The following is a 16,613-nucleotide window of genomic DNA, read 5'->3' as shown; positions in this document are numbered from 1 at the left end:
TTTGTCCTTCTGTTATTGTGGATCTTCATCATGTCAGTACAACACAACATTGTCAACACAACATTTGTGTGTGTTGTGTTACAGATGAAAACACACACACAGTTTGATCAAACAGACATTAGTCCTGACACTTCACTGAAATCTACTGAAAAAAGAAGATTGTTTCTTCACTTTCTTCGGACAAATATTAGTTGTGAGGATCTTGTGTATGTTGTTGTGATAAAAATGAATTGACTTGAACAACTAACACTGGACATTTTCTCCAGTGGATTTAGAAAACATGAGTCCTCTGACTGAGAGAAATACGAGTGTGTGAGCTGTGAAGGTTGAACTGAAGTGAACAGACATTATTCATGACAAGTGAGTGAAATGAGCTGAAACTGAAGAATCATTCTCAGTCTGAGAGAAGAACAACTGGAAACATGAGACAACAACTATTTACAATGTCATTCATTCATTCACAGTCAATGGATTCAACTTGTGTGTGAAGCTTCATTAGCTGTGGATTCAAGATATAAGATCTACAACAGTGAACTGACCTCAGAGTCTCCAGTCGACAGTCTGGACTCTGCAGAAAACCACACAGACCCTTCACTCCTGGATCCTGCAGGGTCTGGTTTCCACTCAGGTCCAGTTCTCTCAGATGGGAGGGGTTGGACTTCAGAGCTGAGACCAGAGAAGAACAGCTGATCTCTGACAACCTGCACCAACTCAATCTGAGTAAAGAATCAAAGATGTAGATCAATGATTGATAATCAATCAGATTTGTCCTGATCAATGATCTTTGTCTAAAATGAGTAGAGTGACTTTGTCCTTCTGTTATTGTGGATCTTCATCATGTCAGCCTTCTACACACATCATCCAAATGTCAGCACAACATTCATACAGCTGTTGATGTGAACACAGGTTGATCAGCTGCTGCTGACCTCAGTTCAGTCTGTAATCAGAGGAGAATCAGAGGATTCACATCTGTTTAGTCTGTTCCCTCTCTGACACTACAGACATCAGCACAGAAACAAAACACTGAGGACGTGAACAAACAGTGAGAACTCAGTCACACTGTTCAGAACAAACATGGTGGAGCAGCTTCAATGTTCCAAAGTCACCAAACAACTGCACAATGTCACATTTACAGGAGGAGGGAAAAGATTTCTCTGTGTCCACATCTTTAAAGAAGAACTTGTGTCACTGTTGAGAACTTGAGGAGGACGAGTGCTCGGCCTCAGTCTACCACCGGTGTTACAGCCCATTCTGTGAGCCGTCAGATTCTGTGACCTGCAGCAACAACCAGTTCACCTTCAGGTAACGTTCAGAGCCTCCTGCTGGAAAACACCAGAGATTTATTCAGCTGATCTTCACTGAATGATGAAGTAGAATTCATCTGATTTTCACATCAACCCCCCAGTGAGGAGCAGACTGAGTGAGGACGGGGTTAATGAAGGTCACAGAGCAGAGATCAAACCTGTGCTCACAGTCCTACAACCCTTCAGCTCAGCACAACGTCCACGGTTTAGGTCTGATAGTTGATGAACAGAGTTTCTCTGAGTGTCAGTGTCAGTCTGCTCTGGTAACTGCTCCTGAACCACAGTCACATGACCACTTGTGTTACTCATGTGATTAGAAGAAGCTCCATTCTTCAAGATCAAGTTTGAGCTTTTGTTGTGTTCACACACAATCAACTAGATATGACATGAAGGACACCTGGAGCGCTTTGAGTTCACAGTGCACAGGTTCAGAGAAGCACAACGTGGTGTTGTTGATATTGCTTATTTTATACACAACTGCTGTTATAGGACAAAGTCCTTCAGGCTTTTATTTCACTAATAGTTATGCTGTGCACAAATACTATTAGTAATTTTAATGGGGTTCATGTAAGGAATGGAATGCATTAGGGTTCTCAATCCAGGGGTCAGAGAGGTCAGGATAAAAGAATACTGTGCACAGAAATAGGAGATAAAACAGGAACATCATCTGCAGAATTAAAGGGCAGAGCGACCTTGGTGTCGGGCTGATGTGGGAGTGAAGACACCTGCTCAAGGCAGAATAGATACCGCACTATCAAAACAGCTCCATATTAGGGCATAATGGAAGAGCAGTCGGTGAAATGCAGTGGTATAGATGGGGAACAGGATAGTGGGTAAAAGTTGAGTTTCAGGTCACGTTCCGGTCGGAAGCAGAAGAAGAGGCGGGAAGCGAGAGGAGCCAATCAGAAGAGGACACCGCGTCTTAGCACTTTTTCTCTGTATGTAATCGTATACAAAATACTGGACCAGGAAAAGATAGACTGTCAGAATGCAGGCTGATTAACACTTGTTATTGGTCAGGGTAAGGCATTCTGGTCCAGAGCTCTGTAAACTGTTCATTGCTTGCTGAAAGGATTCACTAAAGAATTAGAACTCAAATTCTGTGGTGGACATTCATTTATTTGGTCCTTAAGTATTTTGAACATCGCACTCATCCGCCGGAGGGTGAGATTGTTTTTTTTCCTTCAATTTGGTGACCCCGACGTGATACTTAACTGACCAGCAACGACTGGATGTGAAGTACGGGAGGCAGGTGAACCAGTTGGAGGACAAAAGGGATCCCCAATATAAGGTAAGCACCACCTTTTTAAGAAAAGTGTGCATATTGGACAGTACTAAATTATCCTTCATTACTGGGCTCATTCTTCTTCCTGTTAGTATTTTACACTGTAATCTGAGTATAACAAGCAGTGAACAAATGGTAAATACCTTAGAAAGTCAGAGGAGGTTACGGACCTATAATTCCTGATTTCTGGTATTGCCTTTGTGTGTACACATTTTTTTTTATTTTAAGAATCAGAGGAGGTTATGGACCTATAATTCCTGATTCCGGGTTATACTTTTGAACAGGGGGTTTCGGACCTTAAAAGCCTGCGAAAAGTATTGTATTGTTGTTGTTAAGCAGGGGGCTTCGGGCCTTAAAAGCCTGTAAACAACTATATAATTGTGTGTTAAGTTTGTTAAACAAAACAGGGGCTTCACGGGGATTGTGGGGAGGGATTACTGTGTTGAGCATACATACACAGAGGTAAGTATTGGGGTGGTTTGGATGGAAATCTATTTCATGAATTAAAAGATCGGGATGCTGTGTGAATCTTAAACACCCAGTGGGAGACTGCAGTGTTCTCAATAGGAGAGGCTGTAGAAGATTGTCTCTCAGCAGCCCCGATTGACCTATAGGAGTCATTCATGAGATATTTCCATGTGTAAAATAAGTTGAACTGTTTATAGTACGAAATAAGACATCAAGTAATAGTAATGGAAGGGGAATTTGACCGCGAAAAAGCCGAATTCGACATACCTATGTTAAAAAAGGATTTAGGAGTCCCTGTGACGTGGGGAAAAAAGTGGGACGTTATAAGACACAATGTGTCAGTGTGTCAGTCAGAAAAGAAAAAAGGAAAAGTATTAAAACAATTAGAAGAATGGTATGGGATGAAATGACAACTTGGGTGGTTTCCACATGATGACTGTAGGATGGACATAAAAAAGGCTCTTCAGAATCGACTGATACAGCTTAAGAAACAGGGAAAGGAGCACAGACAGGGAAGGGATGGTGGCAGCTACCTTTGTTCTCAGAAGGCACAAATAAACTTCCCACCAAATACAAACCATTCTCACTGGGTGACATGACGGCTCTAGTTAATCAGTTACCTCCTCTGAGTGTCTCACAGCTTACACAAGGGCAAACCATAGCTATGGGCGATATAAGGGGGCTTTTGGGCCACTCCTGTGGTTCCTGGGAAAGTGATGCGGTAGAGAAGCAGGCGAATACACAGTTAGTGGCAGACAGCACTCCATTCAGCCTATATGCCACTAAATTTGGAGACGCCCTTAGAGCGCGTTTCCCTGTACCCGCACACAAACAACATTATCTTCCATCCACAGCCAGAAGAGTCAGCCTCTGTGTTTCTAAGTCGTTGCACACAAGAGTGGTTAGATAACACAGGGGAGCATCCCTCACAAGGTAATGACTATCTTTTTAGACAGGCAGTATTACAAAACTGCACGGAGGAAGTGAAAACTAAAATGTCTGACAATCCTGATCTCCTCGGAGCCCACTCTGATGTGTAGGAAAGACATTTCACACATCATATGGACACATATGCACAAAAGCAGAAAACGAAAGAGGGCGAAATGGAGGAACTTAAAGGGCAGCTTCTAAAGTTACAATTACAACAGGCCCGAGATCAGGCAACAGATAAAAAGTCGAGCGTTAAACAGCATAAGCAATTGGCACAAATGTCTGTGACAGAAATAGCGGCTGCTCCACTGTCTTCCCCGCCCATGCCGACTCCTCCTCCCCCTAACCCTTATCCTTACTATCCCGTTCATATTCCGGTGCCGGTGTTCATTGCAGGTCAGATGTTCCAAGGGGCAGGAAGCCAGGGGAGAATTAATCAAAATAACAGACAGCAGTTGGGAGGTAGGAAGATAGGCAGTCGTGGTGGAGGAAGTGGGGGACAGAGAAACAAGTGATGTTTTATTTGCGGAGACACAGGTCATTGGGTTAAAGACTGACGGTATAACGGCTATGGTCAGCAGCAGAGAGGGAGTGGGGGTCCTCCGGAAGGGGCAGCAGCACCTCAACAGGCACCTAACCCACATATGGCACCAGGAGGATGGCCAGTACATCCTGGGGGGTGGGGACAGTTCCCACAGCAATAGGGATGCCCGACAGAAGAGGGATTACAGGGTTTGGCAGCCCCCTGTTTGTCTCTAAAGGTGAAAGGGAAAACCAAATGGGTGGATACTGGAGCTCGCTACTCAACCTTGAGTGATCCACCCTGCAGACTCTCACCCATCTATGTTTCTGTTTTGGGATTTTCTGGCACTGAACAAAAACCGCCTTTCACTGAAGAAACTGTTGTGACTGTGGGGAACCAGACATTGAGACACTCATTTGTATATGCCCCTGACTGTCCTGTGAACTTAATGGGAAGAGCATTGGGAGTGGCCGTGAGATGTGCACCCCACCAGCTGACATATACTGGGTGTTATTAGACACAGAGAACAATCCCTTGTTAGATCAGTTTAACTTATGGTCTCCATGGATCCACTCCCTCACATCCTATCACCCTACTCCCGATCCCCCTCACTGCAGCCTGTATTATGACCGAAATGAGGATTGGTTTTACAGAGTAGAGTTTAATGGAAGGTCATATCTGGACTCTGCATGTAGATGGCATTTATGTGGGCAAGGAGGGCGTGGCAGCTGCAGTGGTGTTACCTGACTATGGAGAACAGTGGTATAAAATGGCAGACACTGCTGTCCCCCACATATCCCTGGCCCTACATGCTGGTCATCAAGCCAAAGAGCTAGGTCCCATGGTTACACAGGCAACTGTGCTTACAGATTGGCAACCTACTCAAATACCTAAGCTGTTTGTCTCCCCATCCACTCATATGTATCGCATTCAGTAGAACGGATGTAAATGGCCAATGTGAGCATGATACATAAAGATATAAGCCCGGTCACTTTTTCTGTCATGTCCACAGCAGTTCCAATTTGGCAACCTCAGTACAAACATAAACAAGAAGCTACGGATGGCATTAAGCCCACGATAGAAGTGGAGTTGAAGAGAACAGAAGGGAGACCAGCTCAGTTCAGGTAACAGGGACCAGACTGATCTGCCAACAAAACCCCTACAGCCAACCTCCCCTGGAGCTCAGCTTTCAGCAAATCAAATCCATCTTGTCTCCTTCTGCCTCCAGTGAGTTCACCTCTGATTTCTGACTCTCAGTGGCTGCTGGGAGACACCTCAGCACCTGCTGATGTCTCCAGGTGTGTGGGCCTGGAGACAGGCTTGTTTTAGCCCCTGATAGAAGGAGCCACATGAAGCTCCACCTGAACATAGAGGACATGTTGGCTCCTCACCTGTTTATTCACTATGATGTTGGGGAGGTGGGAGCTGCTCATAAATTGCTCCCAGCATCAATCTAATCCTTCCTGCCTCCATGTCCCAGCTGAGTTTCCTCTTGTCTCCACTTTCCCGCCTCAGCCACTGGCCCTGCTTTGATCTGGTTTGTGTTGCAGTCTGAAGGTCTGTGGCTTCCCATGATGCTGCAGTGCTGACATCAACACACAACAACAGCTGCAATATTTGTTGGTTGCAGAGAGCTGCAGCTTTGCTGGTGTTCAGATCAGCAGCAGCAGCAGAAGATCTGTGAGACTGTTGCAGTTTGATTCTCATCAACTTTCTGATTTTAACATCAAACTCTGTCAATTCTCTGCTGCTCTGAATCACAAACACTGTGACTGCTCTCATCCAGGGGCCGAGTGGGACCCTTCATTTTACCTGGAGATCACCAGTCCCAGCTGTTAATAACACACAAAGACAAACAGCAGCTAACACAAGCACAGGGCTGCTGCCCAACAACTAGCAGCTAGCTATACTAGCCACATTTAATATGAGCTGAGCTAGCAGCTAGCTACAACGCCCCTGCTTAGCATTTCAGCTGCCGGCTCTTTACTGGATGTTGAATCTCTCTGTGATTGTGGAACATTTCTCTGCTTCCTCCTCCAGTATTTGTTCTTCTTCATTCTTCTCTGCTCCACCTTTCTCCTTCTCTTTCTGCTGCTGCTTCAAACCAATGTGAACAGTGAACACACACGTTCCCTGATAACACCAACAGGTCTCTGATGACTCTGTACCAGCCCCACTTCACAGCTCTTATTGGTCAGCAGCTGACCAATCACAGTTCAAGGCTCAGTTCAGGCTGCAGGATTGTGCAGTGAGGTAGACCACTTTTATATAACACAATATTATTAGTCTACACAATAATCAGTCTGGCCCGGCCCCCAAACGGCCCCCGAGGATTCTCCTGACCCTCCCCATCACCACTCTGCTCCTGGTCTCATCTTCCTTCTTTCTCTTCATTGGCTCAATTTTTAAATCCTCACACAGAAATCCTGAAAATGATCCAACCAATGAAAAAGTAGAACTTCACAGATTTGAACTGAATATAAAACTACAACAGCTCCAGTCAGTGAACTGACCTCAGAGTCTCCAGTCTACAGTTTGGACTCTCCAGTCCAGCACACAGCTGCTTTACTGCTGAATCCTTCAGGTCTTTGTTTCCACACAGGTCCAGGTGTCTCAGATGGGAGGGGTTGGACTTCAGAGCTGAGGACACGACTTCACATTGAGTCTCTGAGAGTCGACAACCACCAAGTCTGTGATGAGAGAAAATATAAAATGTGTGAGAATAAAATCAGACAGTTTGTAATAAACGACACTGAAGTTAAAATGCATCTGATGAGAGAAGATGATGATGTGATGAACATCTGCTCTTCACATCTGTGGCTCAGCTCATCTGATCTGATTGTGTTTGACATGAAACAATAATTCTCATCACTCTCTCAAACTTTACTAAACACCTGCTAGAACCTGCTCATTAGAGCTTCACTGCATTCACTGTCCACTGTCAAACACTGATGACTGTTGTCATAGAAACCTCATGAGTCCTGAATACAGACCTCCACAGATTAATCACTGCTCTCCTGTAACACTGTCACAATGGACAGTTTCAACAAAGCTGAACCAGAGACATCTTCTTTTTTCATTCACACATTCTTCTTCCTCAGAAAAACCTGCTGCCTACATTACCCTCAATGCACCTCAACCACCAACCCTCAGCTGTTAGGTTAAGGTGTGTTATGCAGCCGGGGGGGGGGTGCAGAGGTCTGGTGTCTTCAGACTCCGCCCACACTGACTCAGGTGACATCACCTGAGGACATTTATCCGACTGCACAGCTGGAGACACTAAAGGTTTAATACTACTGTTTTCTCATATGCAGGTGTCCTCCCCAACACCTGGAAACACCTGGAAACACCTGGAAACACACTGAGGTGTAAGATCAGTGGAGCTGCTTTAATTAGTTTGATCAGGTTTGAATTAAACCAAAAAGACTCAAAACAACACATAACATTAACAAATCAATGAATCATCCAACAATTATTACAAATAAACGAAACAAGTGTTTTTATGAACTTAACAGCAACAATCACAACCAACTGAAACATCTACATTTTGGTGCTCACAGCATTCACAACACCTGCAGAAATAAACAAACAACTGACCTTTGATTGTTTCAAAGTAAAACTAAGAATAATGAGAATAAATGAAAACTGTGTTTATCTGAATTTGACTGAACTACTGATCTAATCTACTGATTGATAATTATATTGATCATGTCTGGACTCACCCAGCCTTCCTGCAGTTCCTCACAGCTGGGATCAGTCTCCGTCGTCCCTCCACTGATGTGTTGTACTTCTCCAGGTCCAACTCATCCAGAACCTCCTCTGATATCTGCAGCATGTAGGCCAGAGCTGAGCAGTTGAACACAGAGAGTTCCTTCTCTGATCTGGTCTCTGACTTCAGGAACTCCTGGATCTCCTGATGAACTGAGTGGTCCTTCATCTCCATCAGACAGTGGAAGATGTTGATGCTTCTGTCAGGAGAGATTTCATCACTGTTCATCTCCTTCAGGTTGTAGATGGCTCTCTGGATGGTTTCTGGACTGTTCTCTGTCTGACCCAGCAGACCTCCTAAGAGTCTCTGGTTGGACTCCAGAGAGAGGCCATGAAGGAAGCGAACAAACAGGTCCAGGTGACCATTTTCACTTCTGAGGGATTTCTCCATGGCTGCCCTCAGGAAGAAATCCAGAGATGGATGAAGGTTTCCAAACATCCCAGAAACCTTCTGAAACAAAGACTTTGAGGTTGAATCTCTGTGTTTGTAGTCTTGTCCCAGGAAGTTCTTCAGGACCTTTCTCTTCCTGTTGGTGTAACAGTGGAACATGTAGACTGCAGCCAGAAACTCCTGAATGCTCAGATGAACAAAGCAGTAGACTGTTTTCTGGAAGATCACACTCTCTCTTTTGAAGATCTCAGTACAGAGTCCTGAGTACACCGAGGCCTCTGTGACATCCAGACCACACTGCTCCAGGTCTTCTTGGTAGAACATGATGTTTCCTTTCTCCAGATGTTTCAACGCCAGCCTCCCCAGCTTCAGAAGAACTTCCCTGTCAGCCTCCATCAGCTCCTGTGGACTCGTCTCATGTCCCTCATCATACTTGAGCTTCTTCCTCTTTGTCTGAACCAGCAGGAAGTGTGAGAACAGGTCAGTCAGGGTCTGGGGCAGCTCTCCTCTCTGCTCTGTAGTCAACATGTGCTCCAGAACTGTAGCAGTGATCCAGCAGAAGACTGGGACTTGACACATGATGTGGAGGCTCCTGGACTTCTTGATGTGTGAGATGGTTCTGTTGGACAGCTCTTCATCACTGGATCTCCTCCTGAAGTACTCCTCCTTCTGGGCGTCAGTGAAGCCTCGTACCTCTGTTACCCTGTCAACACATGTAGGAGGGATCTGATTGGCTGCTGCAGGTCTGGAAGTGATCCAGACCAGAGCCGAGGGAAGCAGATTCCCCTGGATGAGGTTTGTCAACAGCAGGTTGACTGATGATGTCTGTGTGACATCAGACACAACCTCCCTGTTGTTGAAATCCAGTGAAAGTCTGCTTTCATCCAGGCCGTCCAAGATGAACAGGACTTTACAGACAGCCAGCTGCTCTGCTGTGACCTTCTGTAATGTTGGATGGAAAACATGGAGCAGCCTGAGAAGACTGTACTGCTGCTCTCTGATCAGGTTCAGCTCCCTGAACGAAAGCAGAACCAGCAGACTGACATCTTGGTTCTCCAAGCCCTCTGCCCAGTCCAGACTGAACTTCTGCACTGAGAAGGTTTTTCCAGAACCAGCAACGCCGTTGGTCAGAACCACTCTGATGGGTCTCTGTTGGTCAGGTAAGGCTTTAAAGATGTCGTGGCACTTGATTGGAGCATCATGGAGGGTCTTCATCTTGGAAGCCGTCTCCAGCTGCCTCACCTCATGTTGGGTATTAACCTCTTCACTCTGTCCCTCTGTGATGTAGAGCTCAGTGTAGATCCTGTTGAGGAGGGTTCCACTTCCTGTTCCATCACTTCCTTCAGTCACACGTTCACATCTGCTCCTCAGACTGATCTTATGTTGATCTAAAACCTCCTGCAGACCACTATCTGCTGAAAGAGAAGAGACAATGTCAGACTGAAGACAGAGAATCTGACAATCTGCTGATTATGTCCATCAGCTACAGAAAAACTAAAGAGCAGCAAAGAAAAGCTTTTTAATGTTGTGCTTTTTAGAATCATCTGAAATGTCAGTGCTGTGTGATAGAACAACTGACACTGGAGAAAACAACAGGTCCTGGTTTCAGACATGAAGACATCAGCAGACACATGTTCAGTCTCACTTCGTACAGTGCTGCTCTGACTGGCTGTCTGCAGTCCAGGTCTGGTTCTGGGTCTTTGTCCACACTGGGGACAGGATGGGTCTCCTGAAGACCCAGACTGGTCCCAGTATGAGGTGAAGCACTGTCTGCAGAAGCAGTGTCCACAGCTGGTAGAGACTGGATCCTTCAGGACGTCCTGACACAGAGCACAGCAGGACAGCTGCTCCTCCACAGAGACACCACTCCTCTTCCTCCCTCTGTGAAGACATTTCTTCATCACTAACATGTCACAGTCAAATATGTCTCATAACTGAATCATCTTCAGCTCAGTTTACAGTAGAAACTGTCTCTTACTGTGAATCTGAGGGTCCAGGTTCAGGACTGAGGTATGGAGGATTAAAGCCTTTGGACCGGTCACTCTTCATAGACAGACAGCTGGATCCTGGAGACTCTGCTCTCAGTCTGTGGTTCTGACCTCTGCAAACACAAACATGTTTTTATTCATATCACATTCATATACATAATTTCAATGAAAAACAAAACCAGTGGCAGAAATTCACAGATTTCAAAATTCAAAATCTCATGAAACAGACTTGCTTCCCTACACTACAGACAACTCATTCGGTCTCATTCAGTCCAGCAGGAGGGTCCTCACATCAAAATCATCGGAGCAAATATTCAAAAAGGAATCATTTGGATGAACTGACCACATCTTATAAATCTAAACTGTCACGTTCTCACCTGGAAAAGTATTAAAACTCAGTAAAGTGATATGAAATCAGTCCTAGGACCAAAGTTGTAAGAGCTCTGAGTCTGGATTGATATTGCCAGATTGAGCTTTTATTTTGGTACTTCCTCTGAACAGCAGCGTGAATTAGCATATTTGCTAAATATAGTGTTTCACTAATGTTTAGATTTAGCATTCAAATTTAGATTTAACATTTAAATTTAACATTAAAGTTGACTAAATGTGGTGAACTGTTTTTTTTTCAGTATGAACCACTTTACAATCAGCGGCCCATATTACATAGAGCCTGAAATCTGTATAAACAGCTGACAAATATCTAGTTTGATGTTAAAGAGGCTCAGTCATTTCCTCCAACAGCTGCTCACTGTAGTTTGGATCAAACTAACTGTGGAGAGTGAAGCTCTGACATGTGAAGCTCATCATTCAGGCTGTAAAATGATCCTGCAAAGTGTGGTCAACTCTGTTAGATCCCAGCTCATCCAGGTTCACCAACACACTGCTCTCTTCTTCTGTGGCTGCTTCTCTGCTCCACCACGGCCCTTTAATTACTGACATCTTTACATCTCTGTCATGTTCATCAGCTGCAGCAAAAATATGCACAAGAAAAAAGTCAAACTCTTCTTTGTTGGGATCATTTCAGAAGAAACCAGCTCCTCAGCAGTCACTGTTAATACACTGATATGTCAGGCTGCTGGTGTCAGGGTGGGCGGCAAGATGGCAGGTTGAGCAGGTGCTTTTTTCAGAGCTTCTCAAGCTAGTCCCAAAACTTTATCCTTCATAACTGTCCAATCAAATGTGCTGAAATGAGGAAACAAAAGATAATTAAACCCACCACGCTAAGACTGGAACCACAAAAACAAGAATCTTCATCTAAAGGGGAAAGAAAAGACGGCAGGCGAGACATGGAGCACGACTATGCAATGGACGTTACTCTGCTGAGTAAGATACAGAAAGTTACAGAATGAGGTGGAGTCTGCAGATCAAAGGGTTGGAAGAGAAAAGTGATGAAAATGTCAAAGATGGAGGATGTGGTGGACTCTGTGCATAGAGTAGGAAAAACGTTACCCCCAGTGATTATATTTGAGTCAGAGGAGACTGGAAGATGGCTCCAACTGAGCTGGTTGACAGGTGCCCTCAGGTGGAAGTAAAGCAGTGTAAGGACATTGTTCAAAGTTTTATGACAGATAATAACTGAACTGATGTTTACAGAAGTTTAAATAGGGGGGTTAATAGTTCCACATGGTTTAAGCCTCATGGAGGAAGCAAATAGAGAAATGATCAGTGGTTGGTCAGTGATAATATTCTGAGCTACACTTCACAATCCAACATTTCCAAAGCACCTTGTAAGATCATTGTTTGTAGATTTTATCTTCGAACCCACAAGGAAAGAAATTAGAGGATATTGGAAGTTTGGTGCCAGTTTGTTAAATAAGGAAGAATATTGTGATAAAATTAGATAAATAATAAGGGATATTGAAAATAATGATTCAAATGAAGGTAATATTTACAAACTGGAATTTATTAAATTCAAAATGAGAGAATTTACTACAAATGTTTGTAAGGAACTAAAGAGGAAAAAGTATGAAAGTAATTTTCTCCAAGAAATATCTCAGTGTTGTAGGAAACAGATCTAAACATTCAGGAGGAAAACAAACTGAACAGAGAAACTCAAATACAAGTCTACTGATAAATGGAGCCAATGCAAAGAACCAGAGAGTTTAGAGAAAGAAGTGTTGATGTTTTCCTCCGATCTGTGCTCCTCACTTTACTCTTTAGGTGAAGCTGTCGCCTTCTCTGATAAAAATCCAGGATGGTATCCCACGTATTGAGGACTCCTTCAGGGATTTGTGTGAGACAGAGTTAAAAACTGAGGATTTGGACTCAGCGATCCTGAAGATGGCTTCCTACAAATCTCCAGGGACAGATGGCTCACACCTCAGTTTTATCAGCTCTTTTGGAAAAGATCTAAGAAATGTATTATTTAAAGAGTGGATAGAGAAGAATGAACTGATGTCAAGCATGAAACAATCAGCCTGATTCCTAAATCAGGTAAAGACAAAAGAAGTTTAGATCATTTCAGACCAATCACTTTGTTGAACACTGACTATGAAATACTCTCAGGGGCTGTTGCTGCCAGACTGAAGACAGGTATTTGGTCCATAATTAGTGAAACACAGTCAGGATTTTTGAAAGGAAGGTCACTTCATAATAACACAAGGCCTGTATTAGATCTTCTTGATTGTAGTGAAATAATCCAAGAGAGTGGGTTTATTTTATTTCTAGATCTTTACAAAGCATTTGATTCTGTCCAACATCAGTTTATACTGGAAACTTTGAGGTTCTTTGGTCTTGGAGAGACATTTATTAAGATTATAGGGCTGCTGTACAATGGAATCTACAGCTGTGTTTCTCTAGGACATGGCACTTGGCCACCTCTGTTTGTAATGGTGGCAGAGATGTGATCTATTCTGATTAAAACAGTGACATTGAAGGTTCAATGTGATGGATAAACAAATAATAAGAAGTCAGCTGGTGGTTAACCCAACTTTGTTCTTATAAAATGAAAATCAGATCCTTTAGCTTTGCAGTCAATCAGTTCTCCAAAGCAGGTTCAGAAGGAGGGGAAATCTTTAGGAACTGTTGTTTGTAGAGACAGAATTATGAGTGAAAAGAGGAATATCTGTAACAATATGGAAAAGTGTCAGTCAGTTCTTCACAGATGGCTGCAGAGAGATGTCAGCATGTCTGGGAGGATTTTGTTAACAAAGATGGAGAGTTTGTCCAGACTGATTTACCAGCTCTCTCCTTCCCCATATCACAGACAATGATCCAAACTATAAATAAAGTTGATTTCAGTCCAAATGGAGAAATAAATGTCAGTATATAAGGAGAACTGATATAATTAAAAACTATGAAGAGGGGGGAGCAAATGTGATTGATTTTGATATTCTGAGGGGTGCCTTGAAACTGAAGTGGTTACAGTCTTTCATCTTTTTGGTTCATTGTCCCTGATGTGATTTTCCAGAACATGGAAGGAACAGACTTTCTACTACGCTGTGACTTTGAATTTAGCACATTACCAGTCAAACTCTCCACTCTCCATCAGCAAGCCCTCCTCTACTGGAAATTAATATATAGACATAATATGACACCACATAACACACCTGTGTGGAACAACACATATGTTCTACACTGTGAAAAATCAGTGGATTTAGATGAGAATCTGAAGGAATCTGGGCTGCAGCTCATTTTCTGGATGACAGTGGAAATGTGTTACAGCACGAGATGTTCTGTGAGAAATTCCAGCTCAAATGTTCTGTTCAAACCTTTAACAGATTGATTAAAGCTGTACCAGTCTCTTTGAGATCACTGGTTAAATATCTCTCCTGGGCTGACACAGCTCTGCAGAGCAGGAACTGACTTTTGAGACAGTAAATGTACAAAGTTATTAGAAACAGTCTGTTATAGAAACGCTACCACAGCCCAGTTCAAAGAAATTCTATACTGAGGCGATTTGAGATTGAGGAGGTGAAGGTGATAAGGAGAAGATATATTTCACTTCCTCTCCCTCCTGAAGTGAAAGAGGTGAACTTTAAAATATTAAATGAGATTTACCCAACAAACAAGTTGTGAAGACTGAGGTTTAATCTTGATGTGAAGAACTGAGTGTTCTGTGAAAATGAGACTGAAAGCTTGGAACATTTATTCTTCCACTGTGGATCAGTCTTTCTGGAGCGACATGTGGAGCTGGACACAGTCCAAGAGGATCATTTACAAATGCAGGTTCTTTAAAACCAAACCATGTAAGAATCATTTCAATCAGGAATTGAAATCACTATGCAAGTCTCTGAAGCTGATAAAGGATGATAAGAAAGTGTCACAACCAGGCAAGGACTCTGGACGCAGGTGCAGGATGGTTTCAAAAAAGTCTTTTTTAAATCAGGCTCAAGGAAACAAAAAACTCCTGAAAACTGGAGGGACAAAAATCAAGGAACTAGAAATAAAACCAAAAGGAACAAGATACCGATTGGATTCGGCGCTGTGGAAGGCTAGATAGGTCGTAAATGAATGTCGACATAAACGACACACTGGCACCAGACAAGGGGAGACGCAGACTCTTAAACACATGGTAATAGGGGACAGGTGGAAACAATCAGACAATCAAACCAAGACACACAAGGGAGGGCAAGTGACCTGAAACGAGAGGAGAGTTACTCTTTCAAAATAAAAACAGGAAATGACAAGACAAGACATGGAGACAGGACAAAAAAACCAACATGACCTCACCGCGGTGTGACAGAACCCCCCCTTCTAGGGCCGACACCTGACGGACCAGGCAACTCTGGACGGCTCCTATAAAAGTCCTCAATAAGGGAAGGGTCGTCTATATAACTCCGTGGAATCCACTGTCTCTCCTCTGGACCGTACCCCTCCCAGTCCACCAAAAACTGTTTTCCCCGGCCTCTGTTGCGCACAGCTAACAGTCTCTTCACTCTATAAAGTGGACTCCCATCAGCTGCTTCCAGAGGCGGTGGGGGCTTGGTGGCCGGAACCATGGAACTCTCCTTAGCGGGCTTAACCTGACTGACGTGAAAAGTGGGGTGGACACGGAGGGTCCTGGGCAGACGGAGACGGATGGCAGCTGGACTGATGACCTTGGTGATGGGGAAAGGACCCACGAACCGCGGGGCCAGCTTCCTAGAGGGAACCTTGAGGTGAAGATCCTTGGCTGACAACCACACTCTCTGCCCGGGCCGATACTCTGGTGCCGGACGGCGTTTTTGGTCCGCTGCCCTTTTGACTCTGTCCCCCTGACGAATGAGCACCTGGCGGGCAGCGGCCCAGATGCGGTGGCAGCAACGAACCAGGGCGTGGGCAGAGGGAACCGACACTTCTGGCTCCAAGTCAGAAAACACAGGAGGCTGGTAGCCATAGGCACACTTGAAGGGGGAGAAACCAGTGGCTGAGGTGGGCAAAGAATTGTGGGCAAATTGTGGGCCCCCGGTCGGACACGACGTCCTTAGGAAACCCATGGATCCTAAAAATGTTCTGCATCATAATTACAGCAGTTTCTTTAGCTGAGGGCAGCTTGGGCAAAGCGATGAAATGTGCCATCTTGGAAAAGCGATCCACCACAGTCAGGACTGTGGTGTTACCTTTTGAGACCGGGAGTCCCGTGATGAAGTCCATTGAGATGTCTGACCACGGTCTGGAGGGGATCGGCAAAGGTTGCAGGAGTCCCATGCATGACCCGGAGGACGATTTGTTGCGAGCACAGACCGAACAAGCCTCGATGTACTCCCGGACCCCCGCCTCCATCGAAGGCCACCAGAACCGTTGGGAGATGGCGAACATGGTTCTCCGGACTCCTGGATGGCAGGTGAGCAGCGAGGTGTGAGCCCAATGAATTACCCGTGGGCGCAATTCAACAGGGACAAACAAACGATGTTCTGGGCACCCACTGGGCGGAGGCGTCTCACCATTCACTTGCTTCACCTCCTGTTCTATCTGCCAAGTAACCACTCCAACCACACGGTTAAGTGGGAGGATGGGTTCTGGTTCCTTGGCAACA

General features: G+C 44.5%; 3 protein-coding genes across 3 annotated transcripts in view; 1 reads left to right on the top strand and 2 right to left on the bottom strand.

Annotated features, from left to right (window-relative positions):
- LOC139611994 (protein NLRC3-like) overlaps positions 1–16,613 on the top strand; it is a 266,035-nt gene that overhangs the window by 38,173 nt on the left and 211,249 nt on the right. The gene's annotated exons all lie outside the window — the stretch shown is intronic.
- LOC139612011 (ribonuclease inhibitor-like) overlaps positions 1–16,613 on the bottom strand; it is a 176,347-nt gene that overhangs the window by 66,144 nt on the left and 93,590 nt on the right. Inside the window, exon 2 of the mRNA XM_071467147.1 lies at positions 540–716. The gene's annotated coding sequence lies outside the window, so the exon portion shown is untranslated. The remainder of the gene's footprint in view (positions 1–539; positions 717–16,613) is intronic.
- LOC139612030 (protein NLRC3-like) lies at positions 3,342–15,597 on the bottom strand. Its single transcript, XM_071467154.1, has 6 exons — positions 15,470–15,597; positions 10,676–10,770; positions 8,241–10,084; positions 8,108–8,129; positions 7,024–7,150; positions 3,342–3,351 (listed from the first exon to the last, which is right to left on the bottom strand). Exons 1-6 carry the CDS (start codon positions 15,595–15,597, stop codon positions 3,342–3,344), a joined length of 2,226 nt encoding a protein of 741 aa, XP_071323255.1.

Source organism: Trachinotus anak, unplaced genomic scaffold, assembly GCF_046630095.1.
Source record: "Trachinotus anak isolate AG129_WGS33_773 ecotype Australia unplaced genomic scaffold, CSIRO_AGI_Tana_v1 ptg000029l, whole genome shotgun sequence".
Lineage (NCBI taxonomy): Eukaryota > Metazoa > Chordata > Actinopteri > Carangiformes > Carangidae > Trachinotus > Trachinotus anak.
The sequence above is the reverse complement of the archived record's forward strand: the minus strand, read 5'-3'. Positions and strand labels throughout refer to the sequence as shown.

Excerpts from the sequence above, each read along its gene's own strand:
- LOC139612030 (XM_071467154.1), bottom strand. The coding sequence starts at position 15,597 with ATGGTTCCGGCCACCAAGCCCCCACCGCCTCTGGAAGCAGCTGATGGG. Across the intron at positions 8,130-8,240 it reads CAGCTGTGAGGAACTGCAGG|TTTTACTTTGAAACAATCAA; the intron begins AAGGCTGGGTGA and ends CATTATTCTTAG. Across the intron at positions 7,151-8,107 it reads TTACTTTGAAACAATCAAAG|CTCTGAAGTCCAACCCCTCC; the intron begins GTCAGTTGTTTG and ends TCGTGTCCTCAG.